This window comes from Pogoniulus pusillus, chromosome 18, assembly GCF_015220805.1.
Source record: "Pogoniulus pusillus isolate bPogPus1 chromosome 18, bPogPus1.pri, whole genome shotgun sequence".
Classification (NCBI taxonomy): domain Eukaryota; kingdom Metazoa; phylum Chordata; class Aves; order Piciformes; family Lybiidae; genus Pogoniulus; species Pogoniulus pusillus.
This window is the reverse complement of record NC_087281.1, coordinates 16955143-16982101: the sequence shown is the minus strand read 5'-3', so window position 1 is coordinate 16982101 and position 26959 is coordinate 16955143. Positions and strand designations below refer to the sequence as shown.

At 40.5% G+C, this 26959-nt stretch overlaps 1 protein-coding gene across 2 annotated transcripts; it reads right to left on the bottom strand.

Annotated features, from left to right (window-relative positions):
* Nucleotides 1-318: 318 nt before the first annotated feature.
* On the bottom strand, nucleotides 319-26959 carry GGPS1 (geranylgeranyl diphosphate synthase 1). 2 transcript variants are annotated; one of them, XM_064158564.1, is made up of 4 exons: nucleotides 26853-26959; nucleotides 22581-22673; nucleotides 12975-13045; nucleotides 319-8413 (listed from the first exon to the last, which is right to left on the bottom strand). In XM_064158564.1, exons 2-4 carry the CDS (start codon nucleotides 22645-22647, stop codon nucleotides 7652-7654), a joined length of 900 nt encoding a protein of 299 aa, XP_064014634.1. In that variant the 5' UTR covers nucleotides 22648-22673; nucleotides 26853-26959; the 3' UTR covers nucleotides 319-7651. The 2 variants fall into 2 exon arrangements, with proteins under 2 accessions (XP_064014634.1, XP_064014635.1); XM_064158565.1 differs by lacking the exons at nucleotides 12975-13045; nucleotides 26853-26959 and having other exon boundaries at nucleotides 22581-22665.

The window sequence follows — 26959 nt, the reverse complement described above, 5'->3', positions numbered from 1 at the left end:
TCTATTGCTGGTTGTCTGGCAGAAGAGACCAACTCCCACCTGGCTACAACGTCCCTTCAGGTAGTTGCAGACAGCAATGAGGTTCCCCCTGAGCCTCCTCTTCTGCAGGCTGCACACCCCCAGCTCCCTCAGCCTCTCCTCATAGGGTTTGTGTTCCAGGCCCCTCACCAGCTTTGTCGCCCTTCTCTGCACACAGAGAACGTAGGCAGCTCAGCAGGTGATCCCGAGCTCTCCTGGTGCGGCGCCTGGGCAGGTGAACATGTCATGCTTGAGTGTACATGAAGCAACAATACAGAACAGACTCGTATTACCTCGGTATTTGGCACTGCTACCGTTGTTGCTGCATTTATTTCAACATAACACTGTTAGAGAAAAACAGCTACGTGGAAAAAGATCCAGAGAACAGCCACAGCAATTAGACAATACACCCCATACAAGACATTGAGGCATCCAGCGTGTGTAGATTAGCAGCAAAACCTGAAAAGACTTGCCTGTATTCTTTCCCTATCAATTGCTGGGGAATAATTTAGTGAGAGCTCTTTATTTTCATGACAGGTATAATAGCTTTCAAAGTTCTGTTATAAAACTCTTATCTGAGCTGACACTTTCCACATTTGTTCATCTCTGATGTGCTTCACGTTTCCAAGTCTCACAACAACTTAATTCAGTATTTGAACTGTGAGACCACAAAGACTGAAACAAGCACAATAGTAAGTCATCAAAAAGCTATTTCAGTGCTCTGCCTCTGGTTCTATTACATTAAATAATTATGTACGCTCTTGTGGCAGGCAAATTAGTAATACTTGCTCTGATTCTGATTACAGAAATAAAGTACAGCTAGTTGGTAGCTCTACCAAATTCCAGTCAAAGTAATCTGGTTAATAGGAAAAGTCTTTTGAGGAAGTGCTTTGCTGTCTGGCATAAAGCAGCTGCTCCCCAACAAACTGCATTCCAGCAAGTACCTCTGCACTTTGTTTACCCTAGCGCCTTCCTTTGCCAACCATAGCATGTTTTCTTTGTGCAGCTAAGGCCTTTGAAAAAAGCAGGCATTGTAGTCCTGCTTCCACATCTGTGGCAGCATTGCTGTCTTCTCTGGGTTCCTGAGCCTGTTTATGTCCTGCAGATGGCACCCTTGGAACAATCTGTCCCAGTTTTGGACAATGCTGGAACTACATAGCGTGACAGCAGAAATAATGGCAGTAAGCCTTCATGCTCTCCTTTCCTGGCTCATTGGCTACTCCTGAGTATAAACCTGAGAGGACACTCCAGTTTATCTGACTGCATGTTCCATAAGTAATTCACCCATTCTCAGAACCTATATGCATATTGTTGAATTTATGTATTTAGTATTCCTAAAATGCTAAGAATAGCATTACTCTTTGTTTTATTTACACTTGTTTCTTCTGTTTTACCATGGTGATCAACAAATAGTTATACTTCATCCAAGGTACTTGGCAAGAAACGGGACAGTCCCTATGCCAACGGAACAACCAGACCAATCTAACATTTTTACCTCATTACCTAGAGTTGCAACTTCTGGATTTTATAGGCACCTAAGTGAAAATGATTTAACTTCAGAAATTATTAAGCATTTGTCTCAAATAACAGAGATGAGTTCTACACCACATTTTTCCTCTATATAGTTTTTACTTCATCCTGGACCCAGTCCCACACCAAAAAAAGAAGAAAGCATAAACAGAAATAGGTTCTTCAGTTAAATCCACACACAAAAAAATCTCTTCCTGTTTCAACTTAGCAATTACTTAAAATGCTGTGTTTAAAGAACTTTGTAGGTTCTTTCCCTTGCAGACACTGCTGTTGGTTTTGTGTTTGGTTGGTTTGGGGGTTTTTTTCTGGCCTTGATGTCAGGCTAATTTTAATAACTTTACACAGTGAAAAATTGTTATACCTTATGGTGTGAATAACATATACTACACCAGAGCAAGGAACAGCCCAGGTTTTGGGTATTTGAAAAGAGCATAATAAAAAATATATATATTTGCCATTTTTCCTTTTTTGTAGACTTCAACGATTACTTTGAGTGATTGAGAAACATTATGGAGGGAGTAAAAATAATCTCCTGCTGATCAAGATAAGACCCAGCTGCTTACACACACCAAGAGTAGAGTATTTTCACAAAGTTCAGAAGCAGAAAATTATTTGCGATTTTCCTTCACCTCAGAATAAGTCCTCCTCACAGATCCATGTCAGGTTGGGCAGTGCTCTCCCTGGAAGTGTCACATTAGGCCTTCTTGGGCTATCTCTCATGGTTCTCTATGTTCTAGTAAACTGAAACATACAGTAAATGTTTTTTTTCAGTGACTTAAGTGAGAACTTGTTTGTTCCACAGGGCACACAGGTGAGGGGTGCTATTAAGATTTATGTGGTTTAACCTGCATATTTGTTTATGAATGTTGCAGATAATGTGCTTGAAAGCGAATTGTTGAATCATGGATTGTTCCTACCCATAACTCACAAAGGTGCTTTCTAAAGTAATCAGAAAACAAAAAGAGCTGCAGAAAAGGTGAACACTGGTGCCTAGCTATGAAGTTATTAATGAAATATGTTCATGTGAGGTAACAATCAAGTCAAGCTGTCACATAGCAGCTTACATCAGAATAAATAATTCTTATCTCTTACATTCTACTTGGAAAGCTCATCGGGGAAACCATTCACAGTCATTAGCTTAAGAAAGTGAAGGACATGCTGAGAAATGAGGTGAAGAATGTAGATATCGTGCTTCAGGATGCAGTTTAGTGGTGATGGTAGTTGGGTTACATAATCTTAAAGGTGTTTTTCAACCTTAATGATTCTATGACTGTATCATCTGAATATGAGGAGAAACTTCTTTGAGAATGGTAGAGCCCTGGAGCAGGCTGGCCAGAGAGGTTGTGGAGTCTCCTTCTCTGGAGAGATTCCAAACCCTCCTGGACATTGTGATCATGTGCAACCTGCTGTGGGTGACCCTGCTTTAGCAGGGGGTTGGACTGTATGATTTCCAGAGGTTCCTTCCAACCCCTATGATGTCAGGATTCTGTGAAACTACATGAGGCAGCTGCAGGAGCCCATAATGGATTTTCTTATTCTCTCAAATCCTTTCACGGTCTCTGTTCTTGCTTCTGGACACCTGCCAGCTTTGACATACATCAGGCTCTTGCTGAGCAGGATAAATCATTAATCCAAACAAAAATTCTCTCCTCTAGGGCTAGTGAGTTCTTTCACAAAAAGGCAAAACACCACCAAAGCAAAATAGTGTTGGAAGCAAACAGGTTGGAGAAGGAAAGAAGCTCATGCTATATGGGACAAAAATAAATTTGGCAATACAAAATGTTATAGCCTTTAGCTTCTTGGGGAAAAGGGCTTTGGGCATTTGAAGATGGCAGAAAATCTTGGTTTACTTTTGTGAAGACATATAAGGAGCCAAGATTTAACATTTCAAAGGCAGACCCAGACTATTTTGTGTTTGTCTAGTATCAAAAAAGCGTTTGACAATATTGTATATGCTATAGTATTAGTAGTGGAATAGAAATATAGCTGAGAAAAGGATTACAGTGAAAGCACTGAGCAAATGATACAAAGAACACCATAAATATCAAACCTGAAATTTAAAATGGTAGGATTAAGACAGAACCAAGAGCAACAAATGCCTGTGTAGCTCTTGCACATGTGTTGAACTCTTAACACAAATAAATTGGACAAAACAGTTTTATAGGAAAGTGAAAAACAAACCAGCAAAACCATAAACAACCCAACAAAAAACAATCCCAGACCTCATGCTCCTAGACACCACACATCCCGTGTTCTTTTACCACATTAACACTTTAAGTGGGGAAAGAAGCCATTAATATTGGAATTTTCCACAGCACAAGCAGACATTAAGTAACTGCCAAAGTGAACCACAAAGTTGAAAGCATAAAGAAATATCAACAGCTACTTTCCCACTGCCACTAACATTTGTATCTGTATCAACAATTGGCTAATACTTATAAAGTTGTTTTTAATGAGTATCTGAACAGCCTGAGCCCAAAGGGAGAGGTGGAAAGACAATCTATCTCCCTGGGAATGTCCTGAGATGGATTTTGTGTTATAATTGACAAGAATAACATCAACTGTTGAAGAAGAGACAGATATCCCATCTAGAGACTGGCCACTTAGAAAAGCAACAGCATTCATTTATATCCAAGCAAGTACACAATCGAAAACAAGACTGAGGTAGAGGGAAATACTGGAGATTGACAAGTATTTGCAAGGAGTGCACTGGTACCCTGATGAAAGTATAACTTGTTGGCATGGTAGGAACAGTTCTGGGTCAAAGAAACTGACACTGAAATCAACATCCCTTTTATTTCCCATGGGCATTTCTACTTTGTATTGGGTTTGGCTGAGCTGGAGTTAATTCTCCCCAAAAGAATTAGTTCTAGTGCTGTAGCTAGGTGTTGATAACACACCAGTGTTTTGGCTGCTGCTGAGCCAAGCACCAAGGCTGTGCTTTTCCAACATTCCCCCCATCCAAAGTGTACACTGAGGAGCATGGCAAGATCGTGGGAGGGGGCACAGCTGGGCCTGCTGACACAAACTGACCAAAGCAGTATTCTATGCCACATGATGTCAGCTCAGCTAAAAAGCTAAATGAGAGAAGAAGGTGTGGGGATAGTTGTTGATGGTATCTGTCCTCAGGAGCAACCACTATGTGTACTGAAGCCTTGCTTCCCAGGAGTGACTGAACACTATCTGCTGATGGGAAGCAGAGAATAACATCTTGGTTTGCTCTTGCTTCTCTGTGCAGCCTTTGCTCTTACTTTTCCTCCTGTTAAATTGCTTCTATCTTGACTCAAGTGCCTTTGGCTGTGTTTTCCCTCTTTCCTGTCCATATAAGAAGAGGAGTGATAGAGCAACTTTGGTGAGCATCTGGCCTCCAGCCAGGGCCAAACCACCACATACTTGCAACTCAGATTAATTCCACAGCAATGCAGCTCTTGTGAAAATCAGGAAAAAAAAAAAAGCCAACACAAGGAGAAGGAAGCACAGCAACAGAGAATGGCACTTGTGCAACTAAACTAACTCTGCAGACACAAGAACTCTCATGCTACCTTAAAGAACTATTTTCCCCAATATGGCTTAACACCAGCAATTTGTACCACAACCAGAATTGGAGAATACTGATGAGAATGCATAGTCTCATCTTATGGCACCAAATATAAAATCTATCTTGACTATGGAGTGTTATCACTGCTGATGCTTAATAGCTGGAGATACTCCACCTGCTTAAAAAATGAAGGGGAAAGATCCCAGCCTCTTCCAACTCCTGCATACATTAAGAAAAATCCTCAGAGGCCTCAGTTCATCCTAACCAAAGTGAAGAGCAACCCTATTCTCCTTCTAGATCTTCTATGACATACCTTCAGGATATACTTTGAATACTGGTATCAAAAGCCTTGAAGGCAGAAGAGTAAGACAGTCCTGCATAGTTTCTTGTTGGTCCAGCTTTCTTTTCCTGAGGTACTTTTTCCTCCTTACTCATTTGTGGTGTAAAGGGCCTGCAGCTGGAAAACTTCCAATGTACTTACTCTTAAGTTTATGGAAACACATTCTACAAGATACAGTATTAGGATAAATACTGAGGTGAGTTGCCAGAAAGAATCAATGATGACATAACAGAAATCCCAGATGGTAGAGAAGTTTCATACAAAAAGAAGAAAAGCAACCTCATTTGATTACACAGAACTGTTTACATCCAGCAACTAAACAGACATGTAATGGCACTAAGCACTTAGCATTGTATACATCCATTACCACATCCTAATAGGCACAAGGGTATCTTTGCAGTAGGACTAGGAAACTATCTTAACCATTTTCCCAGTCTGCTTTCCTATTCAGTGTCAGATGCAACAGTGCTTAGAAACTATCAAGGCATGGCACAATGTGTTGTACTTTGCTGCAGATAGTATTTTGTCATGAAACAGAAAAGATTTACATGCTTACTACTACTAAGCGCTACAAGTTATGAAAAGGAATTGCAATTCACTGTATTAACATTAAAGCTACCTCTCACCAGTTTAAAGCTGTTCGGACCTGGAGGCCAGGCCCATTCAGTGATAAAAGACTTATTCAATGCCTAATCACAGAGCAGGAAAAAATTCTTCCTCAGCATGCAGATGAAGGAGATAAGCTATCATCCATAATGACATAACATCTCTGACTGAAAGCAGTCATCCTAAGTTTTTTTCATGCTTGATCATTTTCAGAAGAATTTAAAGCTGTCCAGAGAAAACATTCCAGCAACCTTCAGTTAGTTCTCTCATTGAGACCATGACTCACCCTGCTTTCCAGGTACAGTAAATGAACATCTGCATAAAGCTATCCTTTAGCTGGCAGAAGCCAAGTACCTCTGCTCATTTATTTAGGAGTATACTTGAGCTCCTGTTCCAGCCCTGCCATTGATCCAAACCATATCCTCACTATACCAAACCAAAGTTTTGTGTCTGTTAAGACTAGGGAATTGAAATCAAATCAAAGCCAGTCCTACCACGAAGAAACAAACATCTCTGCTTACATTTTGCACACACTATATATATTTATGTGTATATATAGTGCAGAGATTGTCACTTATCAGTTCAATGTATCTTGAGTTCATAATTTTGAAGAACTATTTATACAAATAACAAAACTGAAGCAATGTTATAACTTGTGAAACAAGATGTTGTACTTTGTTTTAGCAAAAAAGTTACAGAACTTGTCTTTCTGGAGAGACCTGTAACATGCTTCCAGTACTAATTCAGAACAGGAATGCAGTATAAATCACCTCCTGGAGAAGCCTCTTTCAAGGTTTATGAGCAAAGATTAAAGAGACCTGTACCAATTAACAGTGTCCTAGAGTTACCTGGTGTGAATCTCATTCCATTTCTAGTAGCACTTGCCTATGTTGCTATTTACAGTTACATGAATGAGCTCTAATGCATAGATTTAAATGCCTAGCTACAAAATATTTGACACTTTAAAGATCTAAAACCAGGCAATCAAAATTATTCATTGCAGAGCTGGCATCAGCAACAAATTTATGCTTTGCTGATGCAATGGAGTATTTTCTTTAAGGTACTTAGAAATGTATATAAAGCTACAATTTCCGACTAAACATCAGTTTTATTCACATACAAAATACTACCTTTCATAATTTGCATTACTCTGAAAATATCCCCAGAAGCTCAACAGGATATTCACTTCTAATCCATCTGATCTTCACAAGCCTAACTTAGAAATAGCACACGGTAGTTCTATGCACACTGTGGTCATATCTTCTTTTGTTATTTTACATTTTGTGGTTTGGTTTACTAGAGCATCATTTGGAAAGGCATAATACATTCAGATCAATCTGATTTAGTTTAACACAAAATTTCAGACAGAAACCTACAGCAGCCTAAAGATAGTGTTTTAGGCCTGAAATAATGCTGATTTTGTAAAATTGACCACATTTAGATTCAAAACTTGTTTCAGTTTGAGTACGTCTGCTTTAACAAAGCAGCTGTAAGCAGTTTTTAATTAAGACTGTATAGATAATAGGGTGTATTTTTCAATACTATGTGACAGTGTTTTAAACAGTAGTTTCCATAAACGTGGCTACAAAAGAATGAGTTTTAACACAGGAGTGAAACTGTTAATTTTCATTGTCTTTGAACATTTTGCTCAGCTGTTCAACTAGTGCTACAAGCTCAGGGTTTCCCCCAAGTGATTCAATTTGTTTATAGGCTTCAGATTCAAGCTCTTTCAAGGTATTCCGAGTGTACTCAAAGGAACCCAAGTTTTCAAGATAATGTACACAGTACTTTTTTATATCTATGTTCTCCGTCCTTTGACGTAGAATGTTTTGCACCTGAGTACTTTCAGGTCTTGACCAAATTGCATGAATGGTTGGGAAGGAGAACTTGCCCTCGGTTAAGTCTTCACAAAAACTTTTGTTTTCACTATATTCTTTGGAGTGCAAGTTGGCATAGTCATCTCTTATTTGGAAGAAGAGGCCAAGTGTGTTAAGAAGTGGCTTTAAGTCTTTTTTATAACTGGAAAACAGCTGCATGAGGCCTACAGCTAATCCAAAGAGACCACCTGTCTTCTGCAATACCATAGCTTTATATTCATCTTCTGTAGGACAGGTGTAAGTATCCCTCCAGTAAATATCCAAGCCTTGACCTTTATGGAGTTCCAGTAGTTGCCGAGTAAAAACTTTAACAGCATCTGGATGATCAAGGGTTAAAACTTTCTCTAAGCCAAGAAAATACACATAATTAGCACAGTTGATTACAGATGGAATTCCATAGATGCTGTGTGCCACTGGAAAGCCCCGTCGCAGCTTTGAGTTATCTTCAATGTCGTCCACAAGTAGGCTTGCATTGTGCAACATCTCTGTCACTTCAATTATAACCTACAACAAGAAGAGAAAAATAATTTTCCACTTCAGACCATTTTCTTTTACTATTAACACAGATTTAGCATTCTCTTCGTTAGCCAGTTTGCTGTGTGTGCTAGATCATGTGGTCCTTCTGGTGTCCTTTTTTCAGATTCAAAGTGAACTTATTCCACGAAGGGTTTCCACTTTGATGCTTCTCTTCTTTGTCTAAAATGTGCCATTGTCTAGGAATTGCAGAGTAACTGTTACTAGATACATGAATCAAGAAAACAGTAAGCAACGCTATGTAGTGACAAGTTTAGATTCACCTGAGATCTTCTAAAGTCAGTTCTTGAGAGTGTCAGGTATCAACCATTAACACATTTGTCTCAAACCCTGTTTTCCATAGGTGGAGATAATTCATCTTCCCCTATACTTTGTGTAATTATCTTCAGTATTGAGTTCTTAAAAGGAGAGACTATTCTTTCTGAAAGATCATTTGGAAAATTCTTGGCAGAAAGCCAACAGCTACAACTTCTTTTGGGATGCTTACTACACACTTACTACTTGCTATTAGGTAAACCATTATACACCACCTGAGGTAAGCAATAAAATGCTCAGAACATCAATCTTATAGCTGACTACATTTGATTGAAAGTGAGCCATAACAATTCCAAACCAGGTGGATTCAACAAGAGATTAAGTTTTAACATCATCTACTGTTTTTATTGCACAGCAGCTATACAAGAAACAGATGTATTCAGCTCCTGCTTAAACAAATTTTAGCATATAAAACTGCGTACTGTATAAATTTGTTATAAACCACATCTGATTAAGATACAATTTTAATGCTAATGAACCAATTACACTTACTATCTACAAACACTGCACTCAGTCAACATTCATCAGTAGAACTCCTTCTGAAAAATATTATGGCCACCATTAAGTATTGGCAAGTACCTAAAATGGCCATAATTGGGAGGTGTCATAGAAAAAAAAAGTTGAGGAATTTATGTTTGCAAGCATATTTTTGAGCAGCAAGGCACACAGCATACAGTGACCACTGTTTTCAAAGATTAAAACTCAAACTCCAGAAACCTCATTTTTTGTCCAAGACGATATGACTGCAAGAACAACCTACTTAAGCACTAACTACTCATGTACCAGTTTGAAATGAGTCCTACTTGGACTTGTAAACATATGTGGCTGCCCACTGACTTTAAATCAGAGCACAGGGTATTTAACCAAAAGCAGCTTTGCAAATTTACTTGTCAGAATGTTGTTTTAGTTCACTATATCGCCCTCACTCTCAGTACTATGGGAAAAGTTTCCATCTATTCTATGAATTCCTTGAATAAGCCTATTTGAGCATTTCTCTTGCTAACCTATTTCATGTAACTTTTAGTTTCAAAAATGTTGATGCTTCTAGATACCTACGGTTTAATTGAAACAATACTTCATGACTGTGTTTGCATAAAGTTATCTTGTGAGTTTAAGGAAAGACAGTGTCAAAAATGCTTCAAAGTTGAAAGTAAGGAGCAAAAAAGTTCAGACAACAGAAAAAGTTGGAAATTGAAAGACTGCTCTTAATAAATATAGTTGAACAACCAGTATAGGGTATTACATTTCCTGCAGCCTAATCCTATCTAATTGGCATGTGCTGCACTATTGGTCTAATAGAAATTTCAAACTGTTTACCTGCAATAGATTTAACATTTACTCAGCTCTGTACTAGGCCATTTCAGTTCCTTCTTAGAATAAAGTTCACCTGACAAATCCACCGAATCACAGAATGTCAGGGTCTGGAAAGGACCTTGAAAGATCATCTTGTCCAAACGCCCTGCCAGAGCAGGATCTCCTATGCCAGGTCACACAGGAACACATCCAGTGCTAATTCAAGAAACTGAAGTATCTCAGTACAGTGTCATATGGGTACAGTAAGTAGAAAAGAAACCACCTGGCTTGGAAGAAAAGGGAAGCAGTAACAGCCAATGCTAAAATCAACTACCAAAGAACAAGCCTCAGTTGTACCATCTAAATAAACTACACAAAGGCATGGAGTTCTCAGTCCTAAGGGATACGAGTCAGAAAAGGACCATAGTCAGAATCCTGAATTTTAGGAAAGCAAGCTTCCAGCTCTTCAGAGAGTTAGTCAATAGGACCCCCTGGAAAATAGTCCTCAGGAAAAGGGAGCAGAGCAGAATTGGTTCATCTTTAAGAACGCTTTCCATACAGCAGAAAAGCTCTTGATTCCCAGGTGTGAGAAGTCAGTCAAGGAAGGAAAGAGACCATTATGGCTGAGTCAAGACCTGTCGGTCAAACTAAAATGCAAGAATCACAGAATTGCAAGCAGTTCAAGCAGGTACAGGTATCATGGAAAGAGTATAGGAATTCTGCCTGTTTGTGTAGGGATGAGGTCGGGAAGGCCAGGGTATGGCTGAAGCTGAATTTGGCAAGGGATGTAAAGAATCATGAGAAGAGCTTCTATGATTATGTCAACCAGAAAAGTTAAAGAAAGTACATCCCCATGATGAGCAAGTATGGCAAGTTGGTAACAACAGATGAGGAGAAGGGTGAGGTTCTCAGATTTCTTGCCTCAGTCTACACTGGCAGTCTCTCTTCTCACACCTCTTGAGTTGAAAAACCACAAGATGGGGACCAGAGGGACAAAGTCCCTCATAGTGTAAGTGAATCTAAGCCCTAGGCAAAAGGACCTGGGGATACTGGTGAACAAACAGGCCAATCACATCCTGTGCTGCATCAAAAGAAGCACAGACAGCAAATTCTGCCACTTTGCTCTGGTAAGACCTTCATGGATTAGCGTCCAGCTCTGGGGCCCTCAACACAAGAGAGACATGGACCTGATAGAGCAGGTCCAGAGGAGTGCCAGGAAAAAAAAAATCAGAGGGATGGAGCACCCTTCCTACAAAGACAGTCTGAGAGAGTTGGGATTGGTCAGCCTAGAGAAGGGTCTGAGGAGACCTTACAGCAGCATTTGAGTATTTGAAGGGGGCCTACAATAAAGCTGTGGAGGGACTGTTTCTGTTTATAAAGGCATGCAGCACTAGGACAAGGCGTAATAGCCTTAAACTAGAGCAGGGTAGATAAAGATTTGACATTAGGAAAAAGTTCTTTATTATGAAGCACGGTGGTGGAACACTGGCATAGGTTGTCCTGGGAGGTGGAGGCTCCATCTCTGAAGACATTCAAGGTCTGCCTACTACAGAGAGATTGGACTATGACCTCTACAAGTCCCTTCCAACAAATTGCAGTCTATGGTTCTATGAAATGCTCTAAGGTAAAAAATTGCCCCATAGCAAGTGTCAGGATTCAGATTTTTATTAAATACAGCTAACCAGAAGGGACTGTATCAGGCTGCTAGACACCCAAGACATTTTAGATGATTACAAGAGATAATGAAAACATGACCAGAGGTGGTTCTCCAGATTCCTGTTTTAATAGCTAAGTTATTAAAATTAGTACAAGCATGCACAGAAGCAGCAACCATTGTATGAAAGATGACAGGGTCTTGAGTTTTGTCTTTAGATGAACTGACAATATAAAAACATTCACTTCTATCACAAACAGCTTCAATGGTAAAGGAAACATTAAAGCACTGTTATTGTTCATAATGATAAGCAAAAGAAGTGCTCTACATTTTCAACAATGGTTACATGGTTATCAGTTTAAAAGTGACAGAACTGGTAACTTCTGTTCATGCAGAGGCACTGCAGGCTTAATGTACTTAGTACACGAGGCAAGGTGGACTCATACTGTCACAGGTGCTCAGCAAAAGAGCAACAATTAGGCTCTTTGCATGGTCATGAAAAGCATTACATAAATGGTCCTACTCTGGCAGAGGGATTGGACTCAATGATCTTTTTGGGTCCCTTCCAACCCCTGACATCCTGCAGTCAGACTGCAGCATAAGAAATATCAGGTGGACAGAATGGACAAGTTTGCTATCAGAGAACAGGATCTGCAGGGGAAGACAGACCCCAAAAGGCTGCAGAATCTACATGCTCAGTTTTTCAAAACTCAGAAAGGTCCTCAGAAGCCTGAAGCAGCACCAAAAAAAGCCCTGCTTTAAGCAGGAGTTTGTCCTAGATAACTTCCAGAGGCTTCATCCAGTTTGAATTCTGATCTATGATATTAGACTAAACAGATGCATATGACAGAGAGGTTGCTATACATTTAATCTGGATATGTACCTGAGCAAAAAAGGCAGGATGTGCCACAATAAATCTGGCTAAAAAGTTATGTAGGCAGGTTGGAAAAATAGAAGAATTGCTAGATCATGAACACAGCTTCTCCCTTCATTGTTTAGATCACTTGAGTCCTGAAATCACACAGCGGTTTAGGTGTCACTCTTAAGCCACCCTAAAGAAGCCTTATGCAGGTCATGAAAGTAATTTCTTCAGTGTTACCTCAATGTCAAAGTTTTGCAATAATGTTGTTTTCCTTAAAGTTTACTTTAATATATTGGAAAAATTTGTACATTTAGTATTTCTGACCATGTGATGCCACGTAAGAGAATCACCTATTACCAGTAGTTGGAATAAAAAAAAATGTGTTTTTAAAATGTATTAGCCAGTACCTGTATTTTATCTTCTGGAACATTCAGCCAGTGATTAAAGGCCTGTGACAGTTTGGTTCTCACTTGCTTACCTACAATAAAAATATTATAGGTATTTATAACAATAATGAAGTTCATCATTAGGGATGACAGTTTATCTTAACAGCTATAGCTGATCTGAGAACAGTAAAATGATCATCTGAAAACACAAAATATAGCATAGTGTGTAGCTTGTTTCCTTGTTTTATAAACACCAGTTATCAGCAGCTTCAGTTTCAAGCACTGCACAGTAATATGCAAAGCACATACTTACAGGTGTTACTTACTAATTAAACTGTCAAAACTGAGCATGTTGGTAACTTGTACTAATCAATTTACTACTTCTGGAAGTAAGCCCTAGTTTGCCAGACGCACATGCAACAGATTAAGGACTTCCAGTTCGGATTCCTTGTTTGTTGAAATTATGGCTGCTTGTTGAGTATTTCTCTGAATCTGTAGATTTTTCCTTGTAGCACTTCCTACCAATGATTTGTAAAAAAAAAAAAGTGACATTTGATATACTTATTCAAAAGCCTAACCAAAAATCTGACTGGAACAGAACTTTCCCAGTACTCAGACATAATCTTATACCCGAGAAGTCTACCTGTAAATAACAGGATTTGTTCTGCTTTGGCTGAATGCAGTTCGGTGGAGCCAAGTAGTCACTCTTTCATAGGGACGAGAAACAAGATCAAAAGTCCAAGCATAGTGTTAAAATAAGCATTACCTTTACTATTTAACCCAGACACATTTTACATGACAAAGTTAATTTTGATAGCAGCTATTCTAGGTGCCTAGCTGGTGAAGCTGGTGAGGGGCTTGGAACAGAAGCCCTGTGAGGAGAGGCTGAGGGAGCTGAGAGTGTGCAGCCTGGAGAAGAGGAGGCTCAGGGAGGACCTCATTGCTGTCTAAAACTACCTGAAGGGAGGCTGTAGCCAGGTGGGGGTTGGTCTCTTCTGCCAGGCAACCAGCAAGAGAACAAGGGGACACAGTCTCAAGCTGTGCCAGGGGAGGTCTAGGCTGGATCTTAGGAAGAAATTCTTCCCAGAGAAAGTGACTGGCATTGGAATGGGCTGCCCAAGGAGGTGGAGTTGCCATCCCTCGAAGTGTTAAAAAAAAAAAAAGACTGAATGAGGCACTTGGTGCCATGGTGTCTACTGATGACCAATATGAAATAATGCTGCTCCAAACTTTGAGAAGCTCAGCTATATATACTATCTTGGAATACCTCCAAGATGAGTTTAAATAAATAGCTCTGTATATGTAATTCACATCAACAAAACGTCTGGAAAACAAACCTCAATCTGCACAGGCTAGACAGTGGGCTTCATATTACTTGTCTCAAGATCTACAGAGACACATCTCAATGATCCTGCAATATTAGTCCTCACGTTGATGATGTCATCATGCCCACAGCACTAAAGAAATGTCAACATGTGAATCTCTCCCTAAGGCTTCCATATGGCCAGCACACAGAGAACAGAATAATAAAAATGGTTAGATTCACTTGCAGTGATATACCATGGAGAAACAGGACTAGGGATTTTTTGTGTCCTAATGACATCATCAGGTGATATTTTTGTGGTTTGGGCTATGTAACAAGAGTGATAACCTTCACCCCTGGCTCAGAGGGCTTCAATTTTTTGTCTCGGTTCTCAAAGATTCCCATTGCTTCTCATCTTCTTGGTGTTAATAGAAGAGACTTAACAAAAAGGTACTTCTTTCCCTCACCCAACAGCTTTATCCTCTAGCTTTGTCCTGTGTGAAAAGGCACTCTTAGCTAGACATATACTACCACTGGGTTGCATCCTCCAGTTATTTCCTCTGCTCAGTTTTAAACACTGTTAGGTTTTTGCAGGAGGGAGGAATTGTTTTATCTCTCAGACAGCAGAATGTGTTTTTTAAGCTCCCTACATTGGGCTTGCTCTCCAACAGGAAATTACATAGCCGATTACATTTTTAAGCCCTATTTAAATCAAATCAATGCTTTGCTAAAAGTTCACTACTTTAACACAAATAACCAGATCTCAAACATAAATAGAAAATTAGATTAGAAAACTGGAGTAGTACACAAGAGTTTAAAAGCTTCTTATATTAACCAAGCACCACCACTAATTCACCACTATCTTCTACAAATACCAAGGATTTGAAACACTTCAAACACTCAAGACAACTTCCATTTAGCCCAGGCAGTTAAATCAGATTTTGGGCAGATTAGTTCCCTGATCTCAATCCCAATACACTTGCGACCATCAGTACTGCACAAGGGAAAGTCAAAATGCATTGCATTGGAGGTTCAATATTTTATTTTAAAACAATTAACGTGATGATAGAAGTTTGCTTAAAAACATTGAGAATAACTATTAGAAACATCTGCCAAACTGTATGGTTTGCCAGTTAAACATTAACAAATATTTCAGTACATTCATAAAGAAAACTACTCAGAGATAATATCACATTAAGTGCACTTTATCTACAGCTGTTATTCACTTTTAAATTACACTGACACAGACAACACCTACTATTTTACATTAGGCAAGTACTTCTGGTTTTGTGAATGTTTCCTAGAAAACAGGCTTATGCAATGCTGCTTGTTCAGCAATGAGTGTTATTTCATCACAGGGAACACAACTACTAGCACACACTCTAAATGGCTTATTAACACGTGCAATAAATTTAGCCACCTCGGTTCCTTAGTAGACAGCAGATAAGTAGACTTGTCTATCTTGAATAGCAAGACTGCCTACAGACACTGGATGCTCAAGGGAAAAACACTACATTTATAGTAAAGCATCCATCTTTCCTTTTGTAGGGCTTGGTGTCAGAAAGGACTGAATAGGCTCTTCTCACTTGCTCCCCAGGAGAGGACAAGGAGCAATACATGTAAGCTGCAGCACAAGAGGTTCTGCCTCAACAGAAGGGGGAACCTCGTTACTGTAAGGGTCACAGAACACTGGAACAGGCTTCCCAGAAAGGCTATGGAGTCTCCTCTGGAGACTTTCAGGTCCAATCTGGATGCATTCCTCTGTGACTTGAGCTAGATTGTATGGTCCTGCTCTGGCAAGGGGGTTGGACTTGACCTCTTTGGGTCCCTTCTAACCCCTGACATCCTGTGATAGAGGCAGATTTGCTTGTACGAGCCCCACAAAAGAAACATTGCTACATAAAGGCCGATTTATCTTATTCTGAAGTCAATCCTACCTGTTCTGTGTGGTATTATGGCAACTTTCTGTATGCATGATTTATGCCTAGGGCCATGCTATGTTGGCAAAAGACCAAACCCCTCTAATACTAGTCTCAAACCTAAATGCAGAAACCTTCATTCCTTGCCACACCTCTCCTCTCCCCAAACTAGACAACAATCCAAGAACACTAGGACAAAATAAAAGGAATGAATTATCCAGTTTCTTCACTATCACATGTCACTGTTCTGTTGATTGTTCCAAGCAGGCTGTTTTAAGACTGAAGAATATTGAGGTCTAGCTTCCAAATTTAGAAGCTCTGCCTACTGGAGTCATAACAACAGACATCATTGTGCCAAGCTTTTATCAAAGTGCATTCAGTGTAATCTGCTTAAGATCCTAATATTACCCATATCAAAGAGCAACTATGGGAAGCTTTTCTGCTTAGTAATGATGAGCAGGAAATGTGAGGGAAAAACAAATCAGAGTGTAACAGATTCACTCTATGAAATTCCTTCTACAGACAAGAATATAAAACTCTTACCCTTGGGGGAAAAAAAAATCAACTTAAAGATGCTGTACTGAGGGTAATCTCTACTACCTCTCCAGATGTTTCTGCCTCTCTCTCAAAAAAAAAAAAAAAGCAGCCTATCTTACTCTCTATATACACATCTGTTCTTGTGATAGGGTCCAGACCCAAAACCCACACACCTCCAGCTCTGGATAGGCTTCTAATTAGTGTTTCTTCCCTCTTGCTGCCACAAGTGACTACAAATTACACCCTTAAGGGCAGCACCTCACTTACAACAGCATTGGAAAGAGCAGAGTGACTATTAACCTAGCCCTCATTAGAATCTCACTAAGCTAATTCAGCTCATTACCCCAGCAGAAAACCCTCTGGTTTTGCTAGGTTAGCTTTCTGCCAGCTCAGTGTACTGCGTCAGTTTATGAAGTAGGTCTGACAGAGTTAGTTCACAGTAAGCAGCAGATGCCAAGAGCCAGGGTAAGGGGGCATTGCCCTTCTGAAAGTATCTGCTACATTACTTCAGCTATACCATACACTTTCACGTTTAGCTCTGTCCTCTGATAGATTAGAGCTCAATTCATCAATTCCCCCAGAAGCCCTCCCCACACAGCTACAAGAACACTACAGCCAGAGTAACTGAACTGCAGGAAGACAGCAGGCATATACACTTCTAAATCTGGGCACTTGTGACAGATTAAAAAAAAAAAATCACTGTACATTTGTCTAGTTAAACTATCTTGTTCAAAATAGATCTTAGCTCAGGGTTGTGATCCTGACTTTTGCCTTGTTCTCCCTCTTGGGACCCTGCATGCCACCATCCCATGGCCAGTGCAGCCAAGACTGCCCCCAGTCTTCATGTTCTAATGAATTATTTTTTTGCTGCTGTGGTGTCCAACATAACACCTTCCTTCATCAGCTCCCTGATGACCTGTGTTAGCAAGTGGTCATCAATGCACATCGGAAATCTGGATTGCCTGTGCCCTGCTGTGTTGCTTCTTTATTATTCACTGAGGTAGCTGAAGTGTCTCATGAAGGCCAGGGCCTGTAAATAGGAAGGCATTTTCCAGTCGTCTGAAGGCCTCATCTTCCTTCTCAGGTGACCTGTCGCAAGGAGACACTATAGTGTCACCCCTATTGATGTACCCTCTAATCTTAATCCAGGACCTCTCAGAATGTTTATCATCTCACTGAAGGCAGAGTTCCATGCAGTCCATTTTCTCCTTCACATAAAAGCAAACTCATATGTCTTGCTATCCTAGACTGCCTTCCTAGGCATTTCATACCCATTCATTGTAGCATCTCAGCTGTGTGAGCTACCCTGCAGCAGGCATCTAAATTAATCTACAGTTGTGCAACTGTACCTAGACATCTAACTCCTGTTTATTCCCCATGCTGTGTGCATTTGTGCATGGGCACTTCAAAGAGGCACCCAGTCCCACAGATATCCCAGAAAAATGAGTTTCCCCCTTGTTTGAGTACATACACCTGGGATAAGCTGCCTTCAGCTAGCTCTGTTCTGTCGATTAGGTGTGCCTTGTCCACATCAGCTTACAGGTAAGGAAATGAGGAACTTCCAGGCAAGGGTGTATGTAGTCATGCCCCTCTACTGTAATTTCTAGTTTGAATGCAACTAACTAGCTGTTAACAGGCAGGATCTATTTGTTCCTCCTGACGGTGAAGGAAAAGAGTCTGGAGATCATGGAGAAAAGCCACCTGGCTTCCTACACCCTTGGCCCTCATTTCAAAAGCCACAGTCATGCTTGTTAAGTGCCAGGCATTCCCCTGCTATAATCCATTAATGCTCAAATTAAAGAGCTGCAGGTTTAATCTGATGGTGCAGCACAACTTGGCAATTCCTCCATAGAATCCTTCATCTGAGCTACCTAGGAGGAAACCCCCCTAAGATGTAAACTCAGATGGAGGCCTTTGTCCCCTGCAAGTCAGTCTTCCCCCTACTATCACATGCTGCTGCTGGTCTGACACTTTGCTTTCAGCCCCATTTCTACTTCCAGTGCACTGGAAGTAGAACACTGGAAGTGTTTGACAGTGGCACATCTTCTCAAGTACCAGGGATTTTTCTCCTTATGCCAGAAGCCATCAGTTCCCAGTCTTGACCATTGTGAGATTATTCATTTCCCAACCCAAAGTGCACAGACTGTTTCTGCTCCTCCTTCAGTATAACTGTAGTTCTGAGACTCTTAAAACCTGCAGGATCTTGTGTTTTTTGTTATTGCTGATGTTGTGCAGCCTGCTGACACCCTTCCACTGCTCTTTTGCTTGGTGACACACATTCTTCATCACTGCACACCTTTTAGGGGCAGGGACATAATTTTCTTCTGTCCCAGTAAATGCCCCTAGGCATGCCTGCCGCTCAGAACCTGGCAAGCTGCATCATCCCTCAAAAACTTAACCCAAACTGAGGCCTCTAATCTCTCAAATGTAGTTGTGCCAGCAGTAGGGATCATGCTCTTTGGTGATATACTCCTTTGCCAACCTGGTCAATTTCAACCACCCAGCAGAAAAAGATGAAACCCAAAAGCTAGCTTTGATTGTTTAGCTTGGTGGACAAGCCATGGTAAGACTGCAGCCAATACCAGAGAGACATGAAAGAGAATAAAGATTCTGATCCCATTTGTGACTTTACCACTTCTGACAGCAAGATGTTGACTGTATCTATTTTATTGCAATTGAAACTCCATATTCTCCCTAGTGCTGCAAAAACACCTACTGCTAACTCACTTGGAGGTAAAAGATTCATCATGTGTGTGAATCAGGCTGCTGAGACAAAGCACATTGGAATTTGTAAAGGCTGATCTTGTTTACTGCACTATTTAAAAGACTAAAGAACAGAATGTTAGATTAATTAGGAACACTGCTATAAACTAGCATGGCAATGCTCTACTACAGTGAGATCTTTTACAAGAGAAAGTCATTGTTTTAGAATGTAAGTTTTCTCAAGCCCTAAATTTTGCTAGTGAAGAAGTAAACATGAATTACCATACCAGCAATAAAAATGGCAACATAGTGAAAAAACAAACCTTGTAAGCTTAGTAGATTCTTTATCCTAATGTTGTTGAAGTCAAGGAAGTTAAAAAGCTTAGTTTATGTATTGGCCTCAAGCTGTTACCATTAGGGTAACATTTAATTTATGGCAAGTAGAGTAACTTCTTCTAGTGAGTGATTAATCATTAACAGTTACAAGAAAGTCGTGTTGTTACACTACAGTTAACATTAGTAAGCATTTCTTTTTGTTCTAAACAACCTTAATACTACCGATCTCTTTTTATGTAAACAAAGTTTGATATGTATCTAAATTCATCCAAGTTCTCACAGGTTACTAAATTTGAAGTTTTTTTTTTTAAACTAGATATAAAGCATAAACAACTGAACTATTAGGGCTACAAGGGTACAGATTTGACACTGAGCCAGATTTTTGCTGAAGTCCCTCAGAGCTTGAGCTGATCCAACACAGAAACAACTTGTCCTCATCTCTGTGCCAGCTCACTAACTGGACAAGGAAAGAGAAGATGAACCAGGCAAGTTTAACAGGTTAGGTGATTGGTGCTACCTAATCATTTAGTTAGCAAGCTGTGAACTAGCACAAGTTAGGAAGCAGAAGACTGTCAGAAGCATAAAGAGGATGGAACGAAACTGCCTCTTTCAGCAAGGGCCTGTTACATTAGCTAAGACATCTGATGTGGGCTTCACCCTAATTATAAGCAGCTATTATGCACTCAAATTCCTCCCCTCACTAAGCAACGGTGCTCATACCAATTCTGAGGTTTACAAGTGACTGTCTCCTACTGATCTGTGCTTGGCATAACTGACTTAGGACAAAATCAGTGTTTCAAAAACATTGAACATCCAGCTATATGATTGTATCACCTGTTATTTAACACAAACTTTTCACAGGCACACCATTTAGCCACAGGAGTCAAGGTGGGAAGGTCAACTGTGTATCCTAGATGCATCATTTGAGAGCAAACCAATGAGCTACTCGAGCACTTCTGCCTATGGAAGCTTTTCTGGGTACTTTGTCTGGTGTATATTTCCTGCTAGAAAGGGTTGGTTTTTTTTGTTTACGATATACCTTTGGCATGTGAGATAATATAACCTAACAAAAAGTACACTTGAAGATGTTGCCATAGGAGGAAAGTAAGTTTCTTCAGGAAGAGGTTTTAGAAAGCTCTCTGGAATAATGTGGACTTATTTTCAATGTAGTTATCCAGCAAAATCACCACCCAGTTCAATATACCCAAACAGAATATACTGCAAAGCAACAGGAAACAAGCATTCTAGCATTAAAAAGCCATGCTACAGACAAATTCTTTCCTTTTCTTATTTCTCAACTCAAGTACTGCTGTGAAGTCAAATACGTTCACTAATGCAAACAAAACAAGTATCTTGGATATTTGCAGACATTAAGGTGATATTCATTATCTACAGGTTTAATGAACTCACCCTACTGATATACAGGCCTTACTGCAGATGTGCAAAAGCCACTTGGTACTTGCTTGTGATTCACTGGACTACTTGTCTAGAAGTCTTCTACCCCAGTCAGGCACAATTTTAATCAAAAATAGTTTCCTCAATATCTACAGTATTTTCTACCTTCTTTAACTCCACCAGTATGCAATAAGCTGGACAGAAGGCAGTTGTGTAAGTGACACAAAGGCAATGACAAAGTATTTCTGCCATTATTTTTACAAAGTTAGTTGCTTTGATAACTTGTATGGTTTTCCATCACATTTGGTGATTCTGTGATCCACAGCCTCCCTGGATGTGTTCAGAATCAGGCTGAATGAGGCCTTAAGTGACCTGTTCTAGTGGGAGGTGTCCCTGCCTATGGCAGGGGGTTGAAACTGGATGATCTTTGAGGTCCCTTCCAACTTAAACCATTCTATGATTCACAGGTAATGCCTCATTATAGCTTCTTCACATAGATCAGAGAAGGACTGGACAAAGGTCAAAACATTGAGGGGGTCAGTCTCAGGCAACCAGCAATAGAACAAGGGGACACAGTCTTAAGTTGGGCCAGGGGAGATATAGGCTGGATATTAGGAGGAAGTTCTTCCCAGAGTGATTTACCATTGGAATGGGCTGCCCAGGGAGGTGGTGGAGTTGCTGTCCCCGGAGGTGCTCAAGAAAAGCCTGGATGAGGCACTTAGTGCCATGGTCTAGTTGATTGGGTAGGGTGCTAGGTTGGACTGGATGATCTTGGAGGTCTCTTCCAACCTGACTGATTCTATGATTCTATCCTCTAGGTATACAAGTAATAGCCATAACAACCTCTGTTTAGTCAGATGTTTCTGAGAAGTATTCCAAATAGTTCTCTATCAGACTGCCTCCTGAATTCTACTAAAATAGATACTGTTCAAAACTGAAAATTTCACCTGAACAAGTTGCTAGCGACCTTGTACTACACAAGGACTGGCTGATCTGGCAAGTGAAGCCATGAGGATGTCTGACTCTACACATACCAGAGAAAAGAAATTACACAAAAGAAACAGGCTCTTTAAAATACAAACCCACAAGCCCCTGAAACCAGTACAGCAAGCAGAACACAAGGCTTAAAAGAATAGGATCAAATCTTCATTGCTTATCAGTTTTAAAAAGTAGCAAGTCAGCTACTCTGAGTGGAGAACAGAGTAACTGAAATGCTACTTACACAGCAAGAGAGTGAAAAGTTACTGTAACAACCTCAGCAAAAAGAGTGGTTCTACAAGAGGAAGAAAAGAACAAATACTGAAAAATGTTACTTTTAATTTCTCTTAACTACACAAATCAAGAATGGCTAAACTTCTTGGTTTACACCTCCCGAGATAAAAGTTGCTATAAAAACACTTCGGATAGTTAACAACACAATACAAAGAAACTTACCTGGTAGTTGAAGTAAATACTGATATGGCTCTAGGATTCTTTTAGATGTTTCATCCATCCCATTCATTTTTTTATTACATAAGAGGTAGCTCCCTGTCAAATAAAGTGTTATTAACATTATTTGGATTAAAAATCAGGTAAGTGAAAACAATAGATGAACATGATTAACAAAAAAAAAAAAGTCAGCTAACCTCAATGTTAGATGTAAATGCTTCAATTTTCACCATGGCACTTTCAGTTAATACTACTTTCACTACAAAGCCTTCCAGATATTTAGACAAGAAACAAGTACAGGTACTAAGAATTTTTTAAATTATTCATTAATAGTTTCAACCAATCCTAGACTGTTAGCTCTTTTGTATGCATTAGAGGGCTTAGATGACAAAATATTTAAAACTTCAGCATTCACAACAATGAAACTCCACTCTAAGTCTTTAAAGAAGACAGCACATAAAACTTCATACAACTAATCTGATTAGATCTCTCACAATGCTTTCCCCATACAGAAGTGGGGATGCCCAAGAACAGAAAACACACCTCGCACCAAAGCAATCTACATGAGTTGAACACTAGCTTCAGCTTTCTGAAAGAATTCTTCAGACCCACTTCAGAATGCAGAACAGGAATACAGCATTTTCTTACCTCTAAGCATACAGACATCTTAACACACTTGCCTATATACTACACACATCATAAACTCTTATGATAAATCTTTCAGGATCCATTCCCCACACCGCCCTAACATTTCCTGTTGATTACATTTCAGTTCACATAGCTTTGGTCATATATATTTACATTTTCTTTCTGACTCTTTTCTATTATAATTTTTCTGTCCTTTCACCTCTAGCCTGCCTTCCTTGCTGCACTGCAGATGCAGCAGCTCAAAACAATTTTTATAATGTCATTTTAAGACAGGAACTGCAGTAGTAGCATAAATTCTCACGCTACTTCAGCATCATTTCTCAGCTACTTAGCTAGCATCCTGGAAAGGATGCAATTTTTGTCCTTGGAGAAAGTGAATAGTTACATGAAATATCCATAAAAACCTATTTTAAAGTGGTGTTTATAACTACAGACTGATGCATTTTTAATGTATGTACATTAAGGGCAGTGATTAAAATCACTGGAAAAAAAATATGTTTCATACTCGCTCAAAATAATTCAGCACTACTTTCCCATTAGAAGCTCAGGGGATCAGCATTAACATCACTGTTTTCTCTTAAAATACCTGGACAAACTAACAGTCCTTAACATTTCTGACTTTTCTGTATAACTCAGTCAGTTCCTGCCTACTGCCACCCCCACCCTCCACACTCCTAAGTATTTGTATCAATCCAAATGTGGGAACTGATCTGCGTTGATAACTGTTTTCCAAGCAGTTTTGGATCGATTGCTTTATTTGCTTTGTTGTGTATTGTTAGTCAAATGTATCAGCATTTTAGGGGTAAGAAAGGTTATTTAAGCAAACACTTGCCAACAAACTGCATCTTTTAAGAAAGCTTTGCATCGTTTCTTAGCAGTAAAGATGCAATAAGCAGCACAGCCTTTCTGTCCTAAGCCATGGTGTGCAGCATAACTAGCTGTCAGGCTGCATAGGAATCTAAATCAGATTTGACACCCTCTACTCTCTATTTTGTTTTCAGCTTGTTGGCATAACCGAAGGGATTGGAACTGCTTTAAAGCCAGCATTGCCACAGAGTCAGCTGTCAGACCATATTGTTACATATTAAGGAGAAGCCTTAAAGGACTTTGGTGAGGAAGTGAAATAAATGTTAAGAAACTCCCAGATGTTTTAAGCAGCAAAAAGCTGATAGAGATGGGAGATGAAGACACATTATCATTTTAACAATTTTCCTGTGACTATTATTTGCCAAATTCCTCACAGACAATTTAGAATTGAAAGTGCCTACCTATACCACAGAGCTGGGAAGAAACATTAAGATTGAAATAGCTTTGTAAAAGTTCCTGCTTAAAAGTAAATACTACTGTTCTTCTCTCCCCTCAAGGATTTAGGTTTCTTACCTGTCTGTAAGACACTAAGACAATATTCAGAATCCACAAGTAACTTGAAATTCACTGGTGTTATACATTATCAAATTTAATATCAGCATCTTTCAGCACAAAATTAATAGGAGTTTTGTTGCTTATCAGAAGAAAATTAATTGGGCATTTCTTCCAATAGTGTGAACATTTATTTTAAAAGCAGAGGGGAAAAAAGCTCCAAGAGACAAACAGTGCATAAAAACTCAGGTTAAACTACTCCAGTTAAACTTTTCCAAACTGCTCTGCTGCCTTGAAACGAGTGATGGGTAACCTCTCCTAAGGAAAAGAGAAAGTATGATTATTCATTAGACAGCTACGTGTCTAATAACACACCCACCAAAGTGAGAACTGCGAGCAGCACCTCCCCCAAACTTATACAAAGAAAAAGGTACTTGATAAGGAAATATGTAAATGAAGCTTCTCATGAAGACTTGTAAGCAAAGATATCATGTGAGACTTGCAATATTACTGCTTTTTGCACTAAGTTATCACATCTGACACACTCGGGAAATTATTAAGTTGCCTGACTAGGTAACTAATTTTAGACTGCAACAAACTTTCTAACGATCTCTTTGAAAAAAAACAAGCTCACAAGATACTAGAATAAGGTGGTGACATGGGGCTCCATAAGTTATACTTATTCAAAAACTATACTTGAAGCTGTGGTCTGTGTGTCTTGGAGGTTGCTACCAAGGAGGCAATATTCATCTTCTCGGTGCATCCTCTTCCACCCTATTTTACAGACTGTTCTCCCCCTCTTCCAAATTAGGGGAATATGATCTCTGAAACAGTCCAGGTTACATGTACAGACAGTATTTTAAAAGCAGTAGCATCTCAGTGGCTCTAATCACAGTACAGTTGAGAGAAGAGAACCACCGATAGAGCAGAAAGCTATGGTGCAAAAGGAACCATCCAGAACGATCTTAAATGGGCTCCAGCACAGAAGTTAGTGCACCAAAACACAGATTTCATTAAAAAAAACACCAAGTATAGAGAGAGATAGCAGTGAGAAAGCTTCAGAAGGAATACACTGAAACTCTTGTGTGTATTGCTTCAAAGGGGCTATCACGGCTCTTAATCCAAACATAATTCGGACAGGGTGCTTGTCACTCTAGTCCACATTCTCATTCTAATTAGCCGAGTCCTCCTTACAACCCCTCCTAGGCTGACAGCCAACAAATGCTTGCATTCAATCTAAGGGTTAGGCAGCTGCCTGCACGTGGAAGGACAGTCACACACTCGCCCAGAAGATGCAGCTAAGCAAACAAGGAGCTTTCCACAGTTACAATTTCAATACTAACCCCAGAACAGTGTTGCGAGAACTGCTTCGATTTTAATGGTATTTCTAGATACAACTGAGTGAGAACGCTACAGAAGCCAACCAGAATAGCTGAGTTGTCAAAGTCCTCGCACTCTGCTGTACCAGTAGACAGACAGGAAGGGTTTTTAAGATGCAGGCTGAACCGAGGACAGAAGACGAGTTGACAGAAATCATGACTGCTTCTGACTAGCTTCTCAAATTAAAATTCACATGCCGCAAACACCACGAAGCAGTTGCTATGCTTGCCTATCCTAACCCTCACCTAAAACATCCCAGTCAAACCAGAGAAAATAAGATTCGTTTTTTAGAGTTCCACGTAAGAGATGCAAGCGCGACGAAGGCAGCAAAGCCTCCCTAGTTGTTGCCGTAACTCAAACAACCCAGCCTCACCAGCGCCATTTTAGATAAAGCGAGAGTGAGAGTCGAGAACTCCTCGCTCCCCCTCTACCCGCCATCCACCCCCATTTTCTAATCTGTGCCGTCGGCAGCCAGGCTCGGCCGCTGGGGAGGGAAGCGCCGCCCGTCGCGGTGCCGCCAGACGTGCGCAGCTCCGGCACCCCAGCACACAGTCCGTCCGTCCGTCCGCCCGCCCCGCCGCCAGCGATGCCGCCCGCCGGCGCCGCCCAGCATTAACGGCGGCCGCCGGCTACGACCCTCCTTTCCCTTCAGCCCCTTCCCGGCCCCCTTCTGGGCAGCCCGCCAATCCGTCCTGGGCGGGGCGGCCACGGGACAGGCTAACCCCCGCAGTCAGGCTCGCCCTCGCCGCCCTACTTAGCGCGGCGGAGACGGAGCAGCATCTCCGAGGAACGCTCCTTACACCCCGACCCAAACCCCGTGCCGAGCGGCAGCGGCACCTCCCACCAGCAACGGCCAGCTAACACGCCTCAGCCCAGGCAGCCGCCGCTCACCTCGCAGCCGCCGCCAGCCGGAGCCGCGCCCCGCTCCCCCAAGCGGCCTCCGCTCCCGGAGTGGCAGCAGCAACAGCTCAGCGAGAAAAAGCTCCACCCCCTTCCGC

Excerpts from the sequence above, each read along its gene's own strand:
- GGPS1 (XM_064158564.1), bottom strand. The coding sequence starts at position 22,647 with ATGAATGGGATGGATGAAACATCTAAAAGAATCCTAGAGCCATATCAG. Across the intron at positions 13,046-22,580 it reads GTATTTACTTCAACTACCAG|GTAAGCAAGTGAGAACCAAA; the intron begins GTAAGTTTCTTT and ends TTTTTATTGTAG. Across the intron at positions 8,414-12,974 it reads TTCCAGAAGATAAAATACAG|GTTATAATTGAAGTGACAGA; the intron begins GTACTGGCTAAT and ends TTCTTGTTGTAG.